Source organism: Balaenoptera physalus, assembly GCF_965194825.1.
Source record: "Balaenoptera physalus genome assembly, chromosome: 9".
NCBI lineage: Eukaryota > Metazoa > Chordata > Mammalia > Artiodactyla > Balaenopteridae > Balaenoptera > Balaenoptera physalus.
In genome coordinates, this window is record NC_138888.1 from 51,835,928 (window position 1) to 51,862,478 (window position 26,551).

The following is a 26,551-nucleotide window of genomic DNA, read 5'->3' on the forward strand; positions in this document are numbered from 1 at the left end:
AAGACTTTAAAAGAAATGGTCCACATCAAAAAAAATCTTTAAAAAAAATAATAATCACCTTACCTAGAAATGAATAATCTTTACCAAATTACCTGGAAACACTTCTAATTATGTTCTCTGCAAATCTCTGTAATAAAGATAACATGAACATTTTCTGAAAAATTTTAAGAATTGTTCAAAAAACTTCGCAATTTTTACCAAAATTTAATAAAGCATTCTTAACATAGTCTTCTGTTACAAAGCAGTGAGAAAAGAAATTTGAAGGAAGGAAAAAATGAGCTAAAGAAGGTGAATAACAAGTCAGCAATTAAATTAAATAATATTTCTCAATGTCATGGCCCTTGGTTCATTTGAACTTCACAATAAGCCCTGTGAGGTAGAATGAGGGCTCAGAAAGTGTAAACGGACTGCAGATCAAGAGCCTAGAACTAAAATCAGAAGGCTTTAAGATTGTTCATCTGAATAGACAGTGTTCATGAATTAAGGCCTAATTTGGTTTTAAAGTGCTATTTGACAAATTCATTGCACAGTCTCCATTTTAAGAAATATTAGCCCTACACTTTAGCCCTGCAAAGTTTAATATCTATGCTATATACATGTTTGATATTATGGAAAACCTAGTCTTTTACTAAAAATATAAATGTAAAATACTCTTTTTTTTCTAAAGACCTATCAGTACTACATAAAATTAAAACTAGATAATGTGAAAAAAAAGTTTGTAATAAGGTTGCACATTTTCTAATGTTAATGCTCAGCAATGATCAGGAATCAGGCATCAGGTTCTGAGACAGTCGCATCTCTAGCAACCAGATCTGTTAAACCACTGATTTCATGGAATCCTCACTCTTTTATTTTCTTAATAAATGATGCTAAAGGCTTCTCTTTTCCTTTTACTTAAAAGATAATCCATTTGTTACCTATCCAGTCATTGATTTTTTTAAATCTTTGGCCTTTAGAAATAGGTAAAAGAATGAATACAAAGGATATTTACTCTTTTACTAAAATGGAAGAAAGCAATCATATCACACTATAATTTTAAATGAATTTGTGCCTGATCAGAAGTTTGCCTAGGATGTTGTCATTTTGTATTGTTGGAGACCAAAATGTGCCATTCCAAAATACGCCTCTTTGGCGTAAGGATTATTTTGAGCTGATTATTTTGAGAAACAGCAGACACAGGAGAAGCTCTGAAAACAGAGTAGAAATAACCATTTTGTATGAGAAATTTATATTTATTAAGGAAATCTCCACTTGTAAGGGTGTCTCCCTCTCTGTACCAGGAAGAAAAGGATGACTTTAAACCACTAGAGAGGGCTTCCCTGGTGGCGCAGTGGTTAAGAATCTGCCTGCCAATGCAGGGCACACGGGCTCGAGCCCTGGTCTGGGAAGATCCCACATGCCGTGGAGCAACTAGGCCCGTGAGCCACAACTACTGAGTCTGCGCGTCTGGAGCCTGTGCTCCGCAACGGGAGAGGCCGTGACAGAGAGAGGCCTGCGCACCGCGATGAAGAGTGGCCCCCGCTTGCCGCAACTAGAGAAAGCCCTCGCACAGAAATGAAGACCCAACACAGCCATAAATAAATAAATAAATAAATTAAAAAAAAAAAAAAAGGGCTAAGTTGACAAGCCTTGTTTAAATCACTAGAGAATCTTGTAAATGGAGAAGGCAGGGACATAATCTGCATAACCTTATGCTTGTTTACCTCACTTTTCCTGGTCATTTCCCCATAACTGACCTCCCCCACACCCATCTTTCTTTGTTTTTACCTGAAGATGATGTTCAAGTCTGACTTCTAAGCCACCCCTTTGAGTTACTCAATTTCCCTTTGTATCTTCCGTGTATATGCGAGATATACAAGTCAACAAACTTCTGTTTGTTTTTCTCCTATTGATATGTCTGTTGTTACAGGAGACCCAGCTGAGAACTTACAAGGGTAGAGGGAAAATTATGTTTCCACCCCTACCGTATATGCATGAAAACACAGTATAAATATTCCCCCCCAAATCTAGATTATTTGCTTTTTTATTTAAACATAAAAAAAGACGGGTTGTGCTTGCTTCAGCAGCACATATACTAAAATTGGAACGATACAGAGAAGATTAGCATGGCCCCTGCACAAGGATGACACGCAAATTCGTGAAGCGTTCCATATTTTTAGCAATTATACTCCAAGAAAGATGTTAAAAAAATAAAAAATAAAAAAAATAAACATAAAAAAAAAAGACTGGTCAATTTTCTCAGAACTTATGTAAAACTGTTAAATACAAGCTATGAACCCTTTTGTCTCAGTTAACTTTTTGTGGTGATCTAGTTATTAAATTTGCAAATACAGAGCTGATAAGTGATGCCAGCAATAGAACTCTTCAATGGTAAATAATCTGGAGTCTATTCAGTCTGGCACCTAAAAGATAAAATGGGAAGGAAAAAAATTACAAAGGAAGAACAAAAACTACTGAGGTGTTTAAAAATTTTGTTTTTAATTGAGACTTAAACCAATATGTGATCCATTTTGTAAGAATATATCTTTTGATATAAAATGACTATTCCTTTTTCATCCTCTGTGCTAGAAAATGCAAAACTATAATTATATAAAAATCTTTTAAAGTTAATTTAAGGGGCTATTAAAATTTTTTTAAATAATATTATTAAAAATATAAACATGTAAAAATATAAAAGCTAAAATATTGTTTAAAAGAATACTTATAAAATTAATACACTGCCAAAAAAATCACCTTTCTACTTGATCTAGCTGTGGGTTGGCACCTAGTCTTTGCCATTATTACTTGATGAAAGGAAGGCTAGACACTCAATGAAAGAGAGTGCCATCCTAATACAACATTGTTAATCAAGTATACTCCAATATAAAAAAAGAGAGAGAGTGCCCTCCGTTACCACTACCATCTATTTTATCTTTAGAATATCCGTATCTTTGAATGATATTAGTCTTCGTTAGAAATAAATTTTTGGAAACTGATTGAAACTCAAAAGGAGTGTACACAACTCTTCCAATTCATATTACAAATAACATGGAAATTAATTCTTGTGGAGAGTGACTGTTGAGAAGTAAAGAAAATATATCAAGGATTTCTCCTCTTCACAATTTTAAAGCTGTTATCAGAAGTGTATTGTTAACGCATATATGTGGAACCTAGAAAAATGGTACAGATGAACGGGTTTGCAGGGCAGAAATAGAGACACAGATGCAGAGAACAAATGTATGGGCACCACGGGGGGGAAAGTGGCGGGGCAGGGGGTGGTGGTGTGATGAATTGGGAGATTGGGATTGACATATATACACTAATGTGTATAAAATGGATAACTAATAAGAACCTGCTGTGTAAAAAAATAAAAAAAAGTCTGTTTGAAAGAAAAAAGTTTAAAAGAAAAAAAAAAGAAGTGTATTGTTGACATAGGGATAGCCTGGTTATTGAGATGCTTCTTGGTTATCTTATGCATATGACAGGTGAATAATTAGTAGAGTGACCAGATTTGATGAGACCATGAATTGCTTTATGGTAAAGTGTTTTGGTACTTTGTTTTTGATTTTTTTCTTTTTTCAACTTTATTGGGATATAATTGACATATAACATTGTTTAAGTTTAAGGTGTACAGTGTGTTGATTTGATACACTTATATATTGCAGAATGATTACCACCATAGTGTTAGGTAACACCTCCGTCATGTCACATAATTACCATTTTGTGTGTGTGTGTGGTGAGGTCATTTAAGATTTATTCTTTTAGCAATTTTCAAGTATAGAATACAGTATTGGTAACTAAAATCACCATACTGTACATTTGATCCCCAGAACTTATCTTACAGCTGGAGGTTTGTGCCTTTTGACCAACATCTCCCCATTTCTCCCACCACCCCCCCAGCCTTTGGCAATCACCATTCTGCTCTCTATTTCTAGGAGTTCAGCTCATAGTTGACTGTATATGCAGGAATTTATTTCTGGACTCTCCATTCTGTTTGATTGGTCTCCTTTCCTCTGATAGGAGAAAATCTTCCCTGGTTGATGAAACTCCTGGAGAAGGGATTTATGACAATTGAGTTTCTTTTGGAAGCTCTGTCTTCAAGCAGATAAGGGGAATTCACAGAAAGCTTCTCTCTGCCTTGGCTATTTTCCAAGTGCCGTCAGCTCAGAATAATCCTTATGGCAAATATTCTGCCACCCTTCACTTTTTATGTCTTGATTCTTTAAAAATCAATAATAAAACTTAATAGTTTACCAGAAGATCAATTAATCAGAACCCATCTTTCCCATATTTTATCTAAATGGTAACATACTAAGCATTGGACTCACTTATTTATATCTTATAACTTAAAATGTCCTAGTTTTCATACTTATTAAACTTAATTATGTTGTTTAGGTACAAAGTTCCCATAGTTTAATACTATGTTTTCTGAAGCTTGCCCTATTTTTCAGAAATTGGAAATTGTCTCTGTTGTTCTCTATAAAACTAGTTTTGAAAAACAGCAGAGATCCTTATACAAACTCCTAATAGGTGCCAAATACTTTACCTAAAGATGCATACATAATTCCTGTTATGATATTTAGTAGGTTTCTATGTAAGGTCTTAACTTGAATCCTTAACACCTTTAAGAATGCCTCTTGAGCTGATGCTTGAGCCCTCACTGAGAAAGAAGCTATGCTAATCTGTCCTTGATGAGGCTGCATTGATTATCTGAGATGAGGAAAATTCATAATGACCACTTCACTTAGTGCTTATAGGAAGCTTTATTACTACTAATATTTCTTAACTTACTAATTTCTAAAATATATAGCTTCTCACTGCTTGTAACCTTATGCTCCCAGTTCCTACAAAAGGATAAAAGAGGAATTTTACTGGAGTTCCTTTGTTTTAAATCAGAAAGTCAGGGCTTTTTAATAATGAAGACATTTAAAATCTCATTTTATAAGTGAACTTCTTTGTGCTTTATAATATCACTGTCTAATGATCATTGAAAAAATTTTGATGGTACTGCATTAATGCAGTAATAAGATGGCCAGTCTATATTAGCTTTGAGTTTAATTTTCAAATTATTTCAAGTGAAAAGGAATGGCTGTTAGTAAGATAAAAGAGATTAAGTTCTTTGTTGTTCAGAGAAGCTTCTTTATAAATTACTTCTTTCTGTTTATTTATTTTTCATTATTCTATAAATTACTTTTTTATAAAGAAATTATTTCAGTTACATACTTTGTATAGAAGTATGAATCACTCATATTCATGCTTTATACTGCTTTTGTAAGACAATACAGGGACACACACACCCCCATATTGTGCATGTCAGTTGCCATGACGTGGCTCATTATACACAGATGTACAGTTGTTGTGGATGAAATTGTATTCCCTCTACTTCCCTCCAAAATATCAACTACAGAAACTGAAAACTTCTTCAATCTCATTAGCACAATATAATATTATGCATATTTGTAACTGTTTGTTTTTATTTATGTATGCTCTACCTCGTGTAAAAAGATTCAAGGCTACTTTGTGATGATATTAAACCAGGATTAAGAGAGACTTATTTTTTTTTTTTTAAGAATTTAGTGTGTGAACTTTTTGAAAGCCAACAGAGAGAGTAACATTTTTAAATAGCAAAGGGAAAATGGTATAATTAAGATAATACTTAATCAAGAGCCTGGAAAGTATATTTTGTATTTCAATGCCTTACTAACTTGATGTATGATCCTCAGTATATCACTTTATTTCTCTAGTTGTTTCCTAATTTGTGAAGTGATCCCTCAGATTTTTAAATGATAAGGTGAACAGTCAGAACAGGACTTACATGCTGGAGAAGATAAAGCTGCAGAGAATGTACAGTGTGTGAGTTCAAAGAGGGAAAGACTCTTGGTATAGGTTCATCAGCAGGGCCCCAGGTATGCCAGGTGCAGGCCAAGTCCTACACTAGGGGCCCATGTAAGGGGGTGAGTGGGGCTGGATTCCAGCTCAGCTTCTGGAGGTAGGAGCACTCTTTTGTAAATAATCTACCTGGAGGGAATGTCTTTTTCCAGTTTGCACAAAGGAGTCTTAATGTGCTAGTTGCTGCCCTGTTTACAAGTTTTAGGCTTCATCTCAGTTGCCAGCACTGATCAGTTGGTAGCGACTGCCTGAATCCCTGCATGGTGTAAGAAATCTATGGGTGGTGGAGGGAGGAGCAGTGGCATGTATTTATTGATTCCCAGTATTGAACTTTAATTGTTTAGAGTGTAGATATTTTATATTTGTAGTGTTTGAAAGTGCAGGCTCAGGAATCAGACTGAGTAGAAATTCCAGGTTTTTACTTACCAGTTTTATGACCTTGGGTAACTTCTTAATTCCTCTCTGCCTCTGTTCCTTATTTAGAAAATGGAGATCATAATTCTTGCCTCATAGGATTGTTGTAAGAATTGAATAAATGTGTTTAAAGTACAAGAATGGCGCTTGGAACATAGCAACTACTCAGTTAACATTAGCTTTCATTGTAGTGATTGTTGTTTATAATAGTGCATGCATCGTATAGTGTGTTATACCCTAATGTCTACTCTAAGGGAGGGAAAAAATCTTTTTCCTCTATCCATTTTAGGTTCTCTGGCTGGAACTCTCTAATTAGACTGGCCAAAGACGGAGAAACAAGAGAAAACAAACAGAAGTTTATTAACAAGTGCATTGCACATGTACACACGGGAGCACCCAATGATCAGTAACCCAAAGGGATGGTTAGAATTTGGGTTTATATACCATCTTAGGATAATCAGAGGAGAAAGGGTTTTGGTCTTCTGGTTGAAGGAGGCAAGTTATGGGAAAGTGACCAGGAGAAGTATGGTAAACAGGATTGTTTAGGAAGGTTTGTTATATAGGTTTAAGTTAGAACCATCTCCATTGGTAAGAGTTAGTTGTTAAGAGTCCTCCCTTTTCTTTTTCTTGAGAGAGAGGGACATCTTTACAAATGGAAATTTCCTTTACAAGTGTAAATTTTATCTACAAAATAAAAACTCGTGCCCTGTTTTTAGAGTTTTTCCTGAATCTGTTGGTTCTTAAAGGCCTTTATTTTTTTTTAATTTATTTATTTTTGTCTGCGTTGGGTCTTTGTTGCTGTGCGCGGGCTTTCTCTATTTGCGGTGAGCGGGGGCTACTCTTCTTTGTGGTGCGCAGGCTTCTCCCTGCAGTGGCTTCTCTTGTTGTGGAGAACAGGCTCTAGGCGCGTAGGCTTCAGTAGTTGTAGCACACGGGCTCAGTAGTTGTGGCTAATGGGCTCTAGAGCGCAGACTCGGTAGCTGTGGCGCACGGGCTTAGTTGCTCCGCAGCATGTGGGATCTTTCCCAACCAGGGCTCGAACCCATGTCCCCTGCATTGGCAGGCAGATCCTTAACCACTGCACCACCAGGGAAGTCCTTAAAGGCCTTTAGCTCAGAATAATCCATATGCCAAAGAGGCATATTTTGAGTTGGCATATTCTGGTACTCTTCACTACCTATTCAGTGTATCTCTTATCCATTGATTTCTTTCTGTTTGCACTGCCACCTTTCTCCTGGATATTTGCAACAGCCTTCTATCCTGTCTCTCCACTCCCAGTTGAAAGATCATAATAGATGGCCCTGAGTGTGTATAATATACAGCTCTCAGTTAAATTTAAGAAGAACAAGAGTATGGTTGAGTACTAGAGAATAGAAAGTATTTGAACATCCCTTGTGGAGTAATTGGTAGGGCATCTACAAGGATTGTTTTGTGGCCCTGAAACTAGTTTGAATTGAGTCCCCTCATTATAACTTTAGAATTTTCTATAATAGTGTTCTACAACCACAGTTGGGAGTAGAGAAAGTTAATGAAGGTTTTAAATATTTGTGAGTATGTGGAATGTAAAAAGGACAAGGATTCTAGGAAAGTGAGATTGAAATGGTTGACCATGAGTTCCAGGATATGATGCCAGGCACTTGAACCTAGATCCCAGAGGGTAAGCTGAGAGCACAGGGAGAGGTAAAAGCAAACTGAGGATAAAGAATAAGTTCATCCAAGAAGGGAGAATAGATTTAAAAATTGTGCTATGTTCATACATAGAAAACAATTCACAGGAATGAACTTGAGCTAATGCTAAGTGAGAGTAGCAAGTTGCAGAGGAATATCATTTATGTAAGATTTTTAGAAAGACATAAAACAAGTGTATTTATTTCCAGGTTTTACTTGAAGTCCCTTTATCAGTATTTTATGCAAAATTCTCGCCAGCTTGTTTCTCTGGTCTCCCAACTCACAACAGATTAGAAAGAGCAGATTTTAAAAGATTAACATCTTAGATGCAATAACTGACCCACTAGTGAAGATGGAAGAGACCCAGAACTACTAAATTTAACACAGAAAACAATCAAACAGCATATGAATTTAGCTAAAATTAATGCAGGATAAATAGTCTTATGCCTAAACAGCACTAAGAGTACTCCTACTAAGGCAGCATTTGATAACTGATATTCATGATTAAGACTTTGCACCATCAAAAATCAATTTCAATTTTACTTGGTATATGGTTTTTACAAAGAGAGAAAAGTATGTGACTATTTTAATATTTTCATTAAAATGGTTATGATGTAAAAAAAATCTTTTGGAAACTAAAAAGGTTAAGCTTCATGTATTTGGAAAATTCTCTTAACGTGGAACACTTCATGCTTGTTTGAATAAAGGATTACGACAGTGTGAAACAGAAGATAACAGCTTGAGAGATAAATGACTATATGTAATTGTTGCTTGAGATATATTAATATATTTTTTGGTTTCTTGACAGATTGTTTAACGAACAAAAGTGAAGAATTATCAAATAGCACAGTATACTTCCTGAATCTGTTTAATCACACCTTGACCTGCTTTGAGAATAACCTTCAGGTATTTTATATATGACACTTGAAATTAAAATGCTGCCTTGTCCAAGTGAATAATAAATAATTCCAATTTTTATAGCATTAATTGTTGATATTTATCTACATACACAGTGTAGAGGTAGACCTGGATTTCTGCTAAATTCTTCTATTACTAGCCCTTAGGCAAATCATCAAAACTTCAGTTTTTTAATTTGTAAGATGGGAATAGTAAGATCTACCCTGCCTACCTTCCAGTATTTTGTAGTTAGGATCCAATGAGTTAATGAGTATGAACATATTAACTGAGGCATGTGATTGTTTAATTAAAACACAGCGTTGTTCTATCTGACAATAATTTTTCTTGACTTTGTTTATGCAATAATGTATTTTACAATTGTATGATTCTGTCTATAAAAAGCTTATTCGTTGCCTCAATGTTTGCTTAAATATATTCTACCTACTTTAAAAGGTGCTGTTTAATAAGGTAACTTTGAGTTTTGAATTATAATATAAAAGGTAGCCTTTAAGAAACCTACCTTATTGGGTTTTGTTTTCTCCACCTCTGACCCTTGAATGTTAGTACTGGAACGTTCCTGGTAGTGGTGAGGGGTGAAACTGGAATTCTGGTAAAATCCTAGTTTTGAAACTTGCTTTTTAACAAGTAGGTAATCCCCACAAATAGATAGAAATATATTTAGGATATAGGTATGTATGACTTTCTCTTTAATAAATGTGATAACATAGAATATGAATTTCCCTGAGTATAATAAAAACTATTAGATGAACATTTCCCAAAATATGTTCTGCAAGATTTTAATAGATAGCCCATAAAAAAGGTTTAGTATTCTTAATAAGGGTAAGAAATGCTTTAATACAGGACTGCAGAACTTTAGTGGACTAATGTACATTATATAGAACTTCAAATGGTAACTTTGTATACAGCATTTACCAAGCCTATTTGACTAGGAACTCTTTGGTTTTAGAGACCAAAGACACTAGTTCTGATGAATGTACTTTAGGGAAATTAGCATTTTTCCTGGGATGTTAGTTGCAAATATTTTTTCCTCATTTGTTGTTTGTCTTTTTATCATACTTCTCTTTTTGATATGAAGAACATTTTAATTTTTATGTTGTTAGATTTACCAAAATTAATTTAATGGCTTGTGGATTTTGTGTCACACTAGAAGGCCTTTTCCCACTTTGAGATTATTTTTAAAATTTCTCCTGTGATTGTTTTAGGAGTTTCATGGTTTTGTTTTGTATATTTAAACATCATTTATCTGTTTGAAATTTATTTTGGTGTAAGATGTGAGGCTTAGCACCAACCTTTTTTTCCTGATGGCTTCTTGACTTTCAAAACATGATTTACTAAATAAATCCATGAAATGAATTTTAGAACCAAGTTCAAAATAATCAATCATTTTGATATTTTATTAGAATTGCATTACATTTTAGAGTCATCATTTGGGAAAAATTGACCTATTATGATATTAAGCTTTCCTATCTAGGAGTACAGTATATATTCACTATTTTTTATTGCAGTAAAATAGAATATAAAATTTACCACATTGCAGTTTTTAAGTGTACAGTTCAGTGACATTAAGTACACTCACATTGTTGTACAACTCTACCACCATCCATCTCCAGAATGTTTCATCTTCTCAAACTGAAACTCAGTACACATTAAGTAATAACTCCCCATTTCCTCCTTCTCTAACCCCTGGCAACCACCATTATTCTTTATTTTTTAATGTTCTCTAGCACAGTTTTACTTATTTATTTAAATTTCATATAGGTTTACACATTTCTTAAGTTTATTTCAAGGTATTACACAGTGTTTGGTGCCCTTATGAACGATGTCTTTTCTTCCCCCACTACAGATTTTAGCTGCCTATTTTTAAATGGTTTTTTTTTTGTGTGTAATAATTTTAGACTGACAGAAAAGTTGCAAAGGTAATACAGAGAATTCCTGTATATCCCTGACCTAGTTTCCCCTAATGTTCACCTTATGTTACCAAGGTACATTAGTCAAAAATACGAAATGAACATTGGTATGTAACTATTAACTAAATGCCAGACTTCATTCTGATTTCACCAGTTTTTCTACTAATGTCCTTTTCTGTTTCAGGATTCATTCCAGGATAATGCATTGCATTTAGTAATTGGTTACTCCTTAAAATTTCTATAATATATATAGCTACATTTCCTTTCTATTTCCAAATGCTGTACTTGTGAGTCCTTTTTTCCCTTGAATTTTCTTTAGGCTTGTTGAAGATACATTTATATTTATTGATCTTTTTGAAAACCCACCTTTGGCTTTATTTATCAGTTTCTGTTTTCTTTTTCTTAATGTGTTAAGTTATGCTTTTGCATTTATTAATTCCTCCTGTATTCTTTTGGTTTTGTCATTTTTCTATTTCCTTGAATTGAATGGTTTTAAAAAATTAATTAACTAATTAGTTTGTTTGTTTATTATCAAGGGAGAGGTATGAGCTGGAGCTGTAGATTTGAGAGTCATCAGGTACAGATGGTATCAAACCTGGAGACTTGGATGTGAGTGAGTGTAGATAGAGATGATGAAGAGGCCCCAAGGACTGAGTTCTGGGCAATGCCTATGTTTTATAGGTTGTGTGTGTGAGTGTGAGTGTGTGAGTGTGTGTTTGAAAGGGAGGGGGAACCAGCTAAAGAGATAGGTGGTAGCAGTGAAATTAATGGTATTGGCTGTGGCAGTGCCTTCTGGCTCAGTGATGAGGCAGAGATGTGGGTTTAGGTTCCAGACCAGCTCCACCTTATGTAGTATGTGTTTGCAGGTGGCTTCTCTGGGAACCTGGACTGTCTGGGTGACTGTGGAGACTGCTTTTTGTGGGTGGTCCCGCAGGCAGGGTGGGGCTATTATTCCAGCCCCTCACTTCTCCAGAGGACAGTAGGTGGTTGCAGGGGATAGAGGGTCACAAGAGACTGTGGTTCCGGCTAGTTTCTCTGGGAGTGGTGTGACAGCTGTCATACAACCTTCCTGTGATGAAATGTGCATGTCATGCCTCTATAACTAACAGTGCTATCAAGGGCCTGGGTTTACTCTTCTGTTCTTGAGTCTCTTCAGAAAAGAAATCAGTAATGGCACATGCTGATGTCATCATTTTCCCAGAATCCTACTTCCTCATTTGCTTTAAACGTTGCAGGGCTTTTTGTTGTTTGACTATGCCACCATTTAGTCAGTCAGTCCCTGTATCGATGGAGATTTTTGTTTGGTTCAGTATTTTACTATCACAAATATGGACAGTCTTTTGCAGGTATTTGTATCTTTATCTGTCTGGTAGATTCCTAGAAGTGAAATTGCAACGTCAAACGATATGTACATTTTAAGTTTTAATATAAATGACTAAGTTATACTCCCCCATCAAGGTACTGTGCTCCATTTTTGATCGAACACATTTAGCTGAATGTACACTTGTTCTGTGAAAAACAGGCAATGGGCTATTTCTTGTGGCAGAACTAAAGAGAGTCTGAGTTTCTCTGTCAAGTAGATAGTAAGGGTAATGTTGTAGGGGCTACATCAGCTTAATTCCTTTAATTTTTCCTTTTCTCTTTCATTCTGATAGTCAGTTAATATTATTTCTCCAGGCTATAAGGTAAAGAATAAAGGGAATAGAAAACAAAAGTGTGAATTGACTGTTTAGCAAACTTGTTCTTGAAATACAAGTGTCAGTCCCAGAAGTGGAAAACATTGAGATTCACTAACATAATGTCTTATATCCAGTACCTGAGGTTATATTTTAGGTTATATGATTCATCGGTGTTAGTCCCTTTTTGTTGACTTGAAAGGCCTGGATTAAAAGCCTTAAAAGCCTTGGGGTAAGAGGGCTGGGGGAGGGATGTAGTTTGGGTGCCTTTTCGTAACTCATTATAAAGTCTTCTCTGTCTCAATAAGGCAGACTTCAGGGTTCAAGTCAGCACAGGCAAGGGTATACTTTATTTGGTGAGTGTAGGATAGATAAGGGCAGATGTATAAATGACAAGATAACTTAGTAAATTTTTGGTATTTAGGCATCAATAATTTGGTATATGAGCTAGTGTTGTCCTCAGTTAACAGTGGCTAGTGCAGTGGTTTTCAAAATTCAGGGGCAACTAGAAAGTGCCAAATATTTTGCCGTGTGCTACATACCAGTCTCTATTCCTTGGGACCTGTAATACAGGTAAGGGTATCCCTATTTTATAGATTAAACAGAGGCTCAGAGTGGTTTAGCAACCTGCCGCACATCACAGCTCAGCACTTTAATATACTCTATTATTTCCTCCAGGAGGGCAAATAAGTTTAAAAAATGTAATGTTTATTGTGTGTATTATATGTGCCTTTGACATTTTAGGGGAGCGCACACAGTCTTCTTCAGTTAAGAAATTATTCGGAAGTATGCAAAAACTGTCGTGAAGCATACAAAACTCTGAGTAGTCTGTACTGTGAAATGCAAAAAATGAATGAACTTGAAAATAAGGCTGAATCTGGAACACACTTATGCATTGACGTGGAAGATGCAGTAAGTACTTTGCTTCTGATACAACATATGGTTTGCAGTGTTGTTGAATATGCCTTCAGTATTATTATTGGAATTTGCATATGGTATCTTCAACCAGAAATAACTAGTTGCTAAGTAGTAAAGTTTTAGAATATCCTGATGTGTCAAACTAAAATGGAAATTAATCAGGTACTTCATAAGTAAGTTGATAATTTGGTATATTTGACTTCTTTTTATTAAGTATAGTTGATTTACAATATTATATTCGTTTCAGGTATACAACATAGTGATTTACTATTTTTATAGATTATGCTCCATTTATACATTTTGTTTTTTAAGTTTGATAATGTGTGTCATTTTCAGAGGTGTGGGTGTTGTTAAATGTTTTCATTTCAGTTTCTTGTGCACTTGTTGCTAATTCAAGAAGTCTCTAGGTTTTGCTACAATATGTTTCTGAAGCCATTCCTCAGTTACTTCCTATCCTGTTGCTTTGTTTATTTCTTTATATCTGTTACCATCTGAAAAGTTTTGTTTACTTATTTGTAGTCTTTCTCCCCTTACTAAAATATAAGCCATATGAGAGCAAGGACGTCATGTCCTTTTAGTTCACTGTTCAGTATCTAGAACAGCGCCTAGCAAATAGTGGGCCCTTAGTAACATGTATTGATTGAATGAATAGTCAACAGAAACTTTTTCCTCCGTTGAATAGCCTGCCTTTACATGGGGCACCACTAGATGGCAATCATGCCTTTTTATGGGACTACGATGCCTGACTATTGAGGCGTTAGAGGAAACTGAAAATTTATTGGCAAAAAGCAGAGAACTTGTGGTCAAAATTGGTAAACTTAATGTTTGAGAATGATGAGTGTGAATTATAGCAGCTCAGAGTGAACATAGTGGATCTGTAACATTCAGAATGGTAAAAAGCACTTAAAATGGATACACCATGGGGATTTTTGTTCGTTACTGCTCTGTTACTAATGTTTAGAGTAGTACCTGGCTTCTAGTAGGTTCCCAATAAATAATAAACATCTTTTTAAAGAATAATAGTCTATTTTTTTTTAATAAAGAAGAAAAATGAATATTGGTTCTATGACACAAGTTGGATTACACAGCAAATCAACATGACCAACCTATTTTAGAACATCCATCTTTGCAATAAACGAAAATTACAACAGACATACAGTGCACCATTTGTAAACCATATCTCAATTAAACAAAATCCAGGCAAGAACAGTTGTAAACGCTAAATTTGATAGTTTCCTTACATCATTTAACCTGTTTGACAGAAATCATGTGCTCAGTGAAAGTGAGATACTGCAGCCCCTAAGTGTAACTAGGGGCTAAATAAGATATTAATATTGTCTAATAAAGTTTCCATGACTCATTAGATATTATGTACTTAAAAAATTACTTGCCGTGAGTATGAATCTTTCATAGTATCTTAGATAAGCTATTAAGCATTTCATAGATATCATCTCTTGAAGAGAAGCCCTATAAAGTTGATATTTTTATCTCCATTCTAAAAATATTGCAACAAGCTCGGTGAGATTACATAGGTAACATATGAAAGAAAATATTTTGTTTGTTTGTTTTTGTGAGACTTCCCCTCCCCCCCAGTTTTATTGAGGTGTACTTGACAAATAAAATTGTAATATATTTAAAGTGTACAGTATGATGATTTGATATACATACATATTGCAAAAGGATTCCCACAGTCTAATTATTGACATTCATCACCTCACATAGTTACCCTTTTAAATCTTTTTTAAATGAATGAAGCACAGTATATTTCTATTGATACAAGTTCTGTGTTTGAAGTCTGTGAAAAGCTGACATTCTTTGGACAGTATTGAATTTACAATATGAAATTTCTGTATGGATATAAATTTATACAGTGACTAATCGTGAACCAACTTATTTCCCTGACAGAAGAAATTGTCCTCAACTATTAATAGATTTTTTAGGGATGTGTATTTAGTCTAAATTTGGGGTTCTTGTTATTGACAAAATAATTGTATGAAATTGAAGACAAATTAAATATAAAATAGAGTAACATTATTTGTTATTGTTTCAGATGAATATTACTCGAAAACTTTGGAGTCGAACTTTCAACTGTTCGGTCCCTTGCAGTGACACAGTGCCTGTAATTGCTGTTGCTGTGTTCATTCTCTTTCTACCTGTTGTCTTCTACCTTAGTAGTTTTCTTCACTCAGAGCAAAAGAAACGCAAACTCATTCTACGTAAGTTTCTTTTTATGGTTGTTCATTTATTTAGATTAAAAACCTGTATTTAAAAAAAATCTAAGCCTGTTTTAGAAGTAATATATACTCTGAGAACTCAAACTATATTAGCCTAAAACAGCTCTCTTCTTCAAATTTTACAACTGTGCTTACTAACAGAAGAGATGTGTAAGTTAAGTGACTTTATAATCAAACTTTAACATACAGTATCTTTCAGAAGCTTTAATTGAGAAAACTAGATTCCCTGGAATAAGGTTGACAACAACAAAGGAATAGCAACAAAGGCTTTGCAGACCTGAAATAGCCATAATAGGGAGATAAATAGTAGAGAGCTCTTAGGCCCATTGGCAGAACCACCAAACAAGTAGCAGGCAGGGAGAAACTGTAGCTTACACACAGACAAGTTGTTTATGAACAAATTGGAATTGTAGTTGCAAGAAAGTTACTTGACACATAGCATGTGCTCAGTATGTGTTCATTCCTTTCCTTTCTCCCCATCAAATAGGGCAGAGCAGAAAAAAACACTTAACTAGAAGGTCCCAACTAGCCAAAGAAAAGTGACCTCCAAATCTCGTAGGTTTCTTGTTTATTATCAGAATGAAAGTATGGGCTTATCCCTTAGTAATTTTAGTTTTTTTAAAAGAATGTTTTCTGGAGAAAAAAAAGTCAGGCTTTTTTTCTCTCAAATATTATTCCTAGTCTAGGAACCTATGATATAAAAATTCTTTCCCCTGTAAATTTCTTTCTGGCATTTCTTCATGATTTATCTAACTTCACTTCTAATATATCTAACTTAAAAAAAAAAAACAGATTGCTTGTAGATCAGTTTACATTGAATTTGTAATGTCTTGTCACCTCAAAAAGCTAGCTACTAGAGGAGAGAGTCTTTATCATGAGTGTATTTAGTAAAGTATTTTGAAGATTGCCAGCATTCTGTAAATATGTAATAACTCAGGCCTAAAAGTGCTTCTTTAGAGTAATAACAAAACATTGCAGGGACCTCACCGTTGAGAAACTTTATTTTTCAGGGCTTGGTGTACTTTTAAAGTTTAGCGTCTTATTTGCTTTGCAAATCTATTTAACTCTACAGAAGATATGTAGTACTTCTGATCAGTGTTTTTGTTTGTTTGATTGTTTTCACAATAAAAGTCATTACCATCCATTTGCTTGTATAAGCCACAAATCTTGTAGTCGTTTAATTTCTTTTAATATCTTTCAATATCTTAACTCTTTTTCTTTTCTTTTCTTTCCCCATTCCCTTATTCCCTCCCCTACCCCTTTTCAATTCATCAGCGAGTACTGCCAGCTCTATTTCCAAAAATATATCTTAAATTATCTTTTCTCTATCCCCATTGGTAATACCTTAGCCCAGGCCATCACCGTCTCTTACCAGCACTAAGGCAGAGGTCCCTTAACTGGTATCCCTACTTCTACTTCTTGACCCACTACAATCCATTGTCCGTATAGTGGCTAGAGTAAATTTTTAAACACAAATTTTACCACGTGCTCCTCTCCCATTTGAAACCCTTCCCGTGTACCCGTCGCACCTAGAATAAAATACAGACTTATTCCAAGGTCTGCTTTCCAAGCTGCATGTGACCTGGTCCCCATCTGCCTTCCTAAACTCCTGTGTCTACCCCTCTCCTTTCTCATGATGCTGTATGTAGGCAGTCTGGCCTTCTTTCTGCTCCTCTCAAACACCAAGCTCATTCACACTGCCCTCTTTCCGAGGTTCTTGTATTTTTCCCTCTCTGCTTTCCATGACTGGCTCCTTGTCATCCAGGACTTAGGTCAAAGGTTACTTACACAAAGAGAACTTTTATGACCCCCCCCAACCTAAGAATACACCCTTTTTAAAATTCTTCTGTATCATCTTTCTTTAATAGCATTTAATCACTATTTAGGCTATTTAAATTAACTTTTCCACTTATTTTCTACCTCATTTGTTTGTCTACCCTGACTCAACTGTAAGTTCCATCAGAAAAAGGATTTTGTGTATGTTGCTCACCACTATATCACCAGCATCTAGAAAGTACCTGGCCCATAGTAGATACTCAAAAATATTTGTTGAATAAAAGAACATTGTACTTAATGTTAGCAACTCCTAGAATGTGTTCCTTAAAATACTAGTCCTGTGAAATTCCTTTTCATGAGCTTCGTAATGTACCTGAATATAAATTAAGGCCTCTGAGATTACATCCCCCAAACTTGACAATAGGACCTTTGCATAATACCTATTAATGTTTCATAGAAGCATTGTTTATGAATTAAATGATGAACTTAAGGAAATGCTAGTGTAAGCAAATAGTTCTTGTGCTGATACCTCATGGAAATTTTAATTTACTTTTCTTTATGCTACCATTTTATATGCTTCCATTCATCAAGTCCTATGGTAGGAATTAGGGATTTAAAAAGGAACAAAGCACAATAGATGCCCTCAAAGAACATACCGACCGTAATCCAATCATTACAGCAAATGTAGTAGAAGTGCATACAGTGTGGTTGGACCACAGAGGGATAGAAGACGAACTCTGCATTTGGGGTGTTGGAATTCACCATTAGAAGATCCCTGGAGTAGAATTTTGGAGGATGTAGGGATTTATCAGATAGAGAATAAGGAAGCAAGGAAGTTGTAGTTATATGTACTCACTGGTATTGCTATCTGGTTAGTTTAATGAATTTGGTAAATAGAAACTAGATTACTTTTAATAATTTTAAACAACATTTAAAAAAAAAAAACCCTTTTGATTTAGTTTGCTTCCCAAATCCACTGAAGGCTTAAGAAGTAGACTTTCAGTTTAGGCTGTTTTTTAGTTTAAGTTGCTTTTTAAGTTTAGGCTGAAGCAATACACTGGTCCAGGAAGCCATCTTGTCATCTTCCACTTAGAGTTGTCAGGGGAGACCCTGACAGAAACTAGAACAGTGGTTCTCATCCTTGGCCACATACCAGAATTGTCTGCAGAGCTTTCAAAACACAAAAACAAAAATTAAATGCCTGAATCCCATTGCAGACCTTCTAAATCATAACCTCTATTCTAGTGTTGAGAACCTCTGAAGTAGAGCGATTTCTAGTTATCCAATGTAAGATACTCTCACTATGGCATGGTTGTTTTTAATTTCTGGAACATGAGAAACATTCATGTTTAACTAAAGAACAAAACATATTATCAAGCCAAATAGCCATGATTTTCTTATTAACTCTAATGACTCAGTCCCATTAGCATCATGATCAAAACTGATTGTACATATTTTATTAGCTGCCATATATGTTTGTGCACATGTGTGTAATATCCAACTCACTTTTCTTTGTAAGCCATTTGAATGTGTTTTTTTTTAAACATTACAGAGTTCTTTCACTGAATTCTTTTAAGAGAAATTTAGATTTGGATTTCTAGATTAGACTTTCAAATATATAATTTTATTATTATACTTTACAGCACTTCCATTTTTAAAGCAGAGTACTTTCATTTTTATTACATATTTAAGACTGTATTGTTCAAGATGATATAAATTATGTCTGTTTTATTTGGTACTACTTCTAACAAAATCATGTGCAGCTTCTAGCAAAGTTATATCTTTTGAGGTTGGTAGAAAAAAATAGATTTAGGTTTAATTCTTATAAGATTGAATCTATTCAGAGTCAAACATAGAATTAATAGATGAATACTATAGTTTACATAAAATAATGAATAATCATGTTTAGAGAATTAAATTTAAGTTAAAATATAATACTTTTGATTTATTTAGCCAAACGTCTCAAGTCCAGTACCAGCTTTGCAAACATACAAGAAAATTCACACTGAAACCTACAGAATGGAGAATTGACATCATATCCCATGGATGAATGGTGGAAGACACAGCTTGGTCCAAAAGAAGATAAACCGTGATTTAACAAGTCAAGTTCTTAAGAAATGCAAGGACTTCAGATTTATTTTTAAATAAGAATTTTCAATTTTTCTTTCCTGTTCCACCCCCTTTTTAAGGGTTTGGGTATTTTTAATTTACAGGCATAGCAATGTTGTCTATTTTAAAGTGTATTTGTTATAATAACAAAAGATGCAAGAACAATCTTGTTTTATTTTGTAGGCATATTGTTACTATTTGAGACTTCCAGTATCTCCTTAGTTAACATAGTGTCTCTAGTAGCAAAGTTTTTGAGAACTAACATTTAAAAATTAATCAGTTATAGCAAAGACTTTGAAAAAAATTTACTTGCCGAAAAGTAGCAAGTCCAAAGATTAAGTTTCTCACCATTGCAGTATTATTGTCACATATATTTAATATGTCATATATTACAAATAATATGTAATTCAATCTCTGGTTTCCTTAAAGTCATTTTTGAAACCACTAGTTATAAACCTCCCCCAAAATTTTTAGAAATGGAAAGGCACATTACATTTATCTTTGTAAAAAGATTTATGGTAACTGGTTTCTTACTTGACTTTTATAAATAGTGTTTTACACCTTATTTTTGCCTTTATTTCATAAGTAATTTGAAATCACTGGACTGCTTTATTATATTCAGGGTAAGATGTATTCTTTTTATACCAGGGATTTGCATTGTGGATTATATTATTTGGCAATTTATAATTTATTACCACTTTAAGTCAAATGTAACATTGTCACAATGTATTTAAATCATGATTTTTTAATAGGGATTTTCTCTTGGGATATATGGGGAGTTTGGGAGGGGAGAAAAAGGAGGAGTAAAAAAAAGCTTAAGATTCAGAAAATAGACAGGGACCGGAGGGGATGCTCACTATAAGAGTATTGAATGGTTTGTACTGGGGGGCATGAGTCAGAAAGAGAATCTGATACAGAAAGTAGTTCAGTTAAGATGATGCTTATTTTTTTTCTAAATTATTAAAATCAGATAAAAGTGATATATGATTGAAATGAAGTCAGATAGTTCACACTCGAAAACAAATTCCTTTTTGGAATGTTTATATCAACCTTTCAAAAAAAGCTTCATTTCAGAATTGTTCACATTTTTTTCCCTCAGGTTTTTAGCATTAGGTGTTTCACTTGTTAATTCCTTCTAGCTGTCTTGGTGGAAATAGGCTTTCTTTTCTTCTTTCTTTCTTTCTTTCTTTCTTTCTTTCTTTCTTTCTTTCTTTCTTTCTTTCTTTCTTTCTTTTTCTTTCTTTCTTTCTTTCATATAAAGCCTACTTTATATAGAAAAACAGTTTGCTTAATTGGTACAAGAATCAGAATCCCTTTATACACTGTAAAATGCTCTTATAGAGAGACAAAAAAGTGTTTTTATTATTTTTTAAAATGTTTACCATATATGCAGAGTGAAAGAGAAGGCTCATCCTTGGATATGCAACATATCCAAAAGCTGTTACAGTTTTTCTAGTCTGCTGTGATCCATTTAAAATGTGCTGGGGTTTATTCTGCTGTTACTGTTCATGCTGCTGATGCTAATAGCACTGTCTTGATTTGAAGCATATGGTTGAGGGCCATTGAAAGCAATCTTTCATTAATGCAGATAAAATCAGTTTACATGTACAAAGTTACAAAATGGCATATTTGATTCTGTAAGAAGTGACTCTTTGAGCACCTTTTAATATCATGTATTTCTGAAAACCATTGCTTTTGGATATGGTTGCTAATAAGCACTTTACAAAAGAAAAGGCAGCCGTTAATATTTTTCTGGTTGAGTCATTGCTCTTTAGAAGTAGCATCAGCAATAGATTTCAAAAATAAGCATTAAGCATTACAGTAAAGTGTATAAATATTTCATTTGTAAAGTCGTATTGAAAAGTTCTTTGCATAGTTCTGAATTCTTAGATTCACAGCATATGTGTGTGCACCAGAACATCTTCAGTTTTTTGGCACTTTGAAATAAACTAGCTTAAGGAAATTAAAGTGCTATATTTTATTTTTATTATTTATTTATTTATTTACTTATTTATTTATTGGCTGCACTGGGTCTTCATTGCTGCACGTGGGCTTTCTCTAGTTGCGGCGAGTGGAGGCTACTCTTCGTTGAGGTGCTCAGGCTTCTCATTGCGGTGGCTTCTCTTTGTTTCAGAGCGTGGGCTCTAGGCGCATGGGCTTCAGTTGTTGTGGCACATGGGCTCTAGAGTGCAGGCTCAGTAGTTGTGGCGCATGGGCTTAGTTGCTCTGCGGCATGTGGGATCTTCCTGGACCAGAGCTCGAACCCGTGTCCCCTGCATTAGTAGGTGGATTCTTAACCACTGCGCCACCAGGGAAGTCCATATGCTGTATTCTTACAATAAAGTAAGCTACAGAAAAGAAAATGTTATTAAGAAAATCATAAGGAAGAAAAATATGTTTACAGTACTGTACTGTATTTATCGATACTATAAGGATAATCAATACAGTTGCTTCATGGTAGCCTAGCCTGCTCACTAATGAATGAATTGTTATAAAATTTTTATGGCACGCATTATTGCAGTCATATTCATGATACAGTATTGGAAACATAATTATATATTTTAAAAAAACACTTCCCTGTGATGATAGGCTGATACACAGTTTCTCCAATTATGAAAGAGAGAGGCATACTGTACAGTTATGTAATTCTTTGAAAGCAAAGTTATAAAACAGTAAGAAAACTAATATCATTAATGTTATGTTAAATATCACTCACCTTGTGCCTATGTAGGGATAGGCTATCCACTTCAATACAAGTCTTGCACATGATGTTCTACACATATATTTTTGTATATATGTTGAAAAAAAAATCTGTGTATGAATAGACCTGCACATTTCAAAGACATGTTGTTCAAGGGTCAACTGTACCTTAAAGAAATCACTATTGCCTTCTGGCTTGCAAATTTTCTGATGACAGGTCTGCTGTGATTCTTATATTTGTTCTTCTTTATGTAACATTTTTATTTTCTGACTGCCTTCAAGATTTCCTCTTAACTTTCAATTTTCAACAGTTTTACTATGATGTGTCTTGGTATGTTTTTCTTTGTATTTATTCTGCTTGGGATTCTCTGAACCTCTTGGATTTTTTGGTTGTATATCATTAATTTTGGAAAATTCTCATCCATTATACCATCAAATATTCTTCTGTCCTGTTCTCTCTCTCTCTTCTCCTTCTGGGACTCCAATTAGATTTATGTTAGACCATTTGATATTGTCCCACAGCTCTGTTGGATACACTCTTCTGTTTTTATTCACTCTCTTTTTCTTTTATGTTTCAGTGTACATCATTTCTATCGACCTACTTCAGGTTCACTGATTCTTTCTTGTGCTGTGTCCAGTCTATTAATAAGCCTGTCAAAATGATTCTTCATCTCTTGATACTGTATTTTTATTCCCAGGGTTTCCATTTAACTCTTTTTTATAGTTTCTATCTCTCTGCTGAAATTCTCTGTTTTTGTATGCTGTCCACTCATTCCACTAGATCCCTTAGCATTTTAATCACAGTTACTTTATTTTTTTTTTTTTTTTTTTTTTTTTTTTTTTCATTTTATAGTTATAATCTCATTTATTCTTCATAAAAATTCTATGAAGGTGTTGCTATTGTTTTTTTTTTTTTTTTTTTTTTTTTTTTAACATCTTTATTGAAGTATAATTGCCTTACAATGGTGTGTTAGCTTCTGCTTTATAACAAAGTGAATCAGTTATACATATACAATATGTTCCCATTTCTCTTCCCTCTTGCATCTCCCTCCCTCCCACCCTCCCCATCCCATCCCTCTAGATGGTCACAAAGCACCGAGCTGATCTCCCTGTGCTATGCGGCTGCTTCCTACTAGTTATCTATTTTACATTTGGTAGTGTATATATGTCCATGACACTCTCTTACCCTGTCACATCTCACCCCACCCCCTCCCCATATCCTCAAGTCCATTCTCTAGTAGGTCTGTGTCTTTATTCCCGTCTTGCCACTAGGTTCTTCATGGCCTTTTTTTTTTTTTTTTTTTTCCCCTTAGATTCCGTATATATGTGTTAGCATACTGTATTTGTTTTTCTCTTTCTGACTTACTTCACTCTGTATGACAGACTCTAACTCCATCCACCTCATTACAAATACCTCCATTTCATTTCTTTTTATGGCTGAGTAATATTCCATTGTATATATGTGCCACATCTTCTTTATCCATTCATCTGTCGATGGACATTTAGATTGCTTCCATGTCCTGGCTATTGTAAATAGAGCTGCAATGAACATTTTGGTACATGACTCTTTTTGACCTATGGTTTTCTCAGGGTATATGCCCAGTAGTGGGATTGCTGGGTCGTATGGTAGTTCTATTTGTAGTTTTTTAAGGAACCTCCATACTGTTCTCCATAGTGGCTGTATCAATTTACATTCCCACCAACAGTGCAAGAGTGTTCCCTTTCCTCCACACCCTCTCCAGCATTTATTGTTTCTAGATTTTTTGATGATGGCCATTCTGACCGGTGTGAGATGATATCTCATTGTAGTTTTGATTTGCATTTCTCTAATGATTAATGATGTTGAGCATTCTTTCATGTGTCTGTAGGCCATCTGTATATCTTCTTTGGAGAAATGTCTATTTAGGTCTTCGGCCCATTTTTGGATTGGGTTGTTCGTTTTTTTGTTATTGAGCTGCATGAGCTGCTTGTAAATCTTGGAGATTAATCCTTTGTCAGTTGCTTCATTTGCAAATATTTTCTCCCATTCTGATGGTTGTCTTTTGGTCTTGTTTATGGTTTCCTTTGCTGTGCAAAAGCTTTTAAGTTTCATTAGGTCCCATTTGTTTATTTGTGTTCTTATTTCCATTTCTCTGGGAGCTGGGTCAAAAAGAATCTTGCTGTGATGTATGTCATAGAGTGTTCTGCCTATGTTTTCCTCTAAGAGTTTGATAGTGTCTGCCCTTACACTTAGGTCTTTAATCCATTTTGAGTTTATTTTTGTGCATGGTGTCAGGGAGTGTTCTATTTTCATACTTTTACATGTACCTGTCCAATTTTCCCAGCACCACTTATTGAAGAGGCTGTCTTTTCTCCACTGTATATGCTTGCCTCCTTTATCAAAAATAAGGTGCCCATATGTGTGTGGGTTTATCTCTGGGCTTTCTATCCTGTTCCATTGATCTATATTTCTGTTTTTGTGCCAGTACCAAACTGTCTTGATTACTGAAGCTTTGTAATATAGTCTGAAGTCAGGGAGCCTGATTCCCCCAGCTCCATTTTTCGTTCTCAAGATTGCTTTGGCTATTCGGGGTCTTTTGTGTTTCCATACAAATTGTGAAATTTTTTGTTCTAGTTCTGTGAAAAATGCCAGTGGTAGTTTGATAGGGATTGCATTGAATCTGTAGATTGCTTTGGGTAGTAGAGTCATTTTCACAATGTTTAATCACAGTTACTTTAAATTCCTGTTGGATAGTGTCAATATCTAGGTCATCTCTGGATCTAGTTCTGTTAACTATTTTATCTCTTGACAGTGGATCATTGTCATTTTTTTCTCTTGCTTTTTAATGTGTCTTATAATTTTGGATTGAATGTCAGACATTGCATGTAAAAGAACAGTAGAAACTGAGGTAAATAGTATTTATACCTACAGTGGGCACACCTCTCCTTCTCTTGGGCCATTAGTATGGGGGTAACAAGTAACTCTCAGTAGTAGTTGATCTGGGCTTGGGTTTTATTGTTGATATTGTAACCTTCAATATACCACAGCTTTAAAATTCATCCAGTGGTGAACTGCTGCTACTTTGTGTTTAGTGAGTGGCCTAGAATGCCAGGGAGTTTTTCTCAGTGTCCCTGCTTCACCCTCTTGCTTTCAGCAGACTGCACAACTGTACTACAAGTGGAATCTCTACAAGTCCTGCCCCTCCCTTAGCTCTAGGGATCTGTTGCTTGTTTCTTTGAGCAAGTTTTGTGGTTGGGGCAGGCAGTGTTTTCCCCCCTAGCCTCAGTCTCATGCAGGCCTTGGGCTCTTGAGCTTTACAGGTGCATCTCCTTCTCCCCATGGCAGTCAGACTCTGCATTGTAATGGGGGGGGGGGACGGTTCTTAAATGAGAGTAAGTTTCCTGTCCCTCTCTCACTGGCAGCAGACCTAATGCTTTGCATTAGGGCAGGATCCTGGTCACAGATGGGTTTCCTACCCCCCTCCAGCATCTGATGCTTTTTCCTTCAACTCCTTCTCTACTACAGCCTTTTCCTGGAACCAGGGAACAGGAAGGTTTTGTATCACTCCTCTAGTGGCAGATGGCTCTTTCTTTGTATTAAAGAACATGGGTTTCATGCCTTTACCCCAGTGGCAGATGGTTATCTGCATGCCTGTGTCACCAAAGGGTGGCTCTTTCAGTTTTCCTGATCTACCCCCCATTTTTCTTATGAACACCCAGTGGAGGCCTATGGAAAAGAGCTGGCAAGTGAGGGCAGACTCTTCTTGTATCTGTGGCTCCTGGGGATTCTAAGCTATCACACTGGCCCATACTTTGTCTTTAAGCATTTGTTAAAATTTCGGGTTTTTTCCTCTTACTGTTTTGGCTGCTACTCTTCCTTCTGTACTCTGCCCAAAGAAACATAGTTTGTAGGAGCAGAGCTTCTTGTTTTTCTATATCCTAAGTGGGACTGGAACTCATTGATTGCTTCTTTGTTGTCAAGTTTTTTCTTGACAGCAAATTGCTGTGCAATTTGTTTAATGGGTAAAGAGATGAAACAAAAAAAGCAAGATTGATAATGATGGAAAACATAAATAGGAACTAAATCCCAAACCAAAAATATAGTAGCTGAAATTAACTCAGTGGAAGGGTTTTATAACCAATAAGACATGGTTGAAGAGATGATTAAGAATAAGAAGAATATCTCCAGAAGGAAACCTGGAGAGAAAAAAGTTTGTAAATACACATGGGGGTGGGGTGGGTAAGAGATATAGGGGATATCGTGAGAAGATTTAATATAAATGTATTTAGAGTCCCTGAAGCAAAGGAGAGAGAAAAATGGAACAGAAACAATTTTTGAAAAGATAATAGCTGAGAATATTCCCAAACTGGTGAAAAACATTGT

General features: G+C 35.1%; 1 protein-coding gene across 1 annotated transcript in view; it reads left to right on the top strand.

Moving 5' to 3' along the window:
- OSTM1 (osteoclastogenesis associated transmembrane protein 1) overlaps positions 1–21,456 on the top strand; it is a 37,456-nt gene extending 16,000 nt beyond the window's left edge. Inside the window, exons 3-6 of the mRNA XM_082475422.1 lie at positions 8,759–8,856; positions 13,196–13,363; positions 15,420–15,585; positions 19,333–21,456. Of these exons, the coding sequence (XP_082331548.1) occupies positions 8,759–8,856; positions 13,196–13,363; positions 15,420–15,585; positions 19,333–19,388 (488 nt within the window). The 3' untranslated portion in view covers positions 19,389–21,456. The remainder of the gene's footprint in view (positions 1–8,758; positions 8,857–13,195; positions 13,364–15,419; positions 15,586–19,332) is intronic.
- The last annotated feature ends 5,095 nt before the right edge of the window (positions 21,457–26,551 follow it).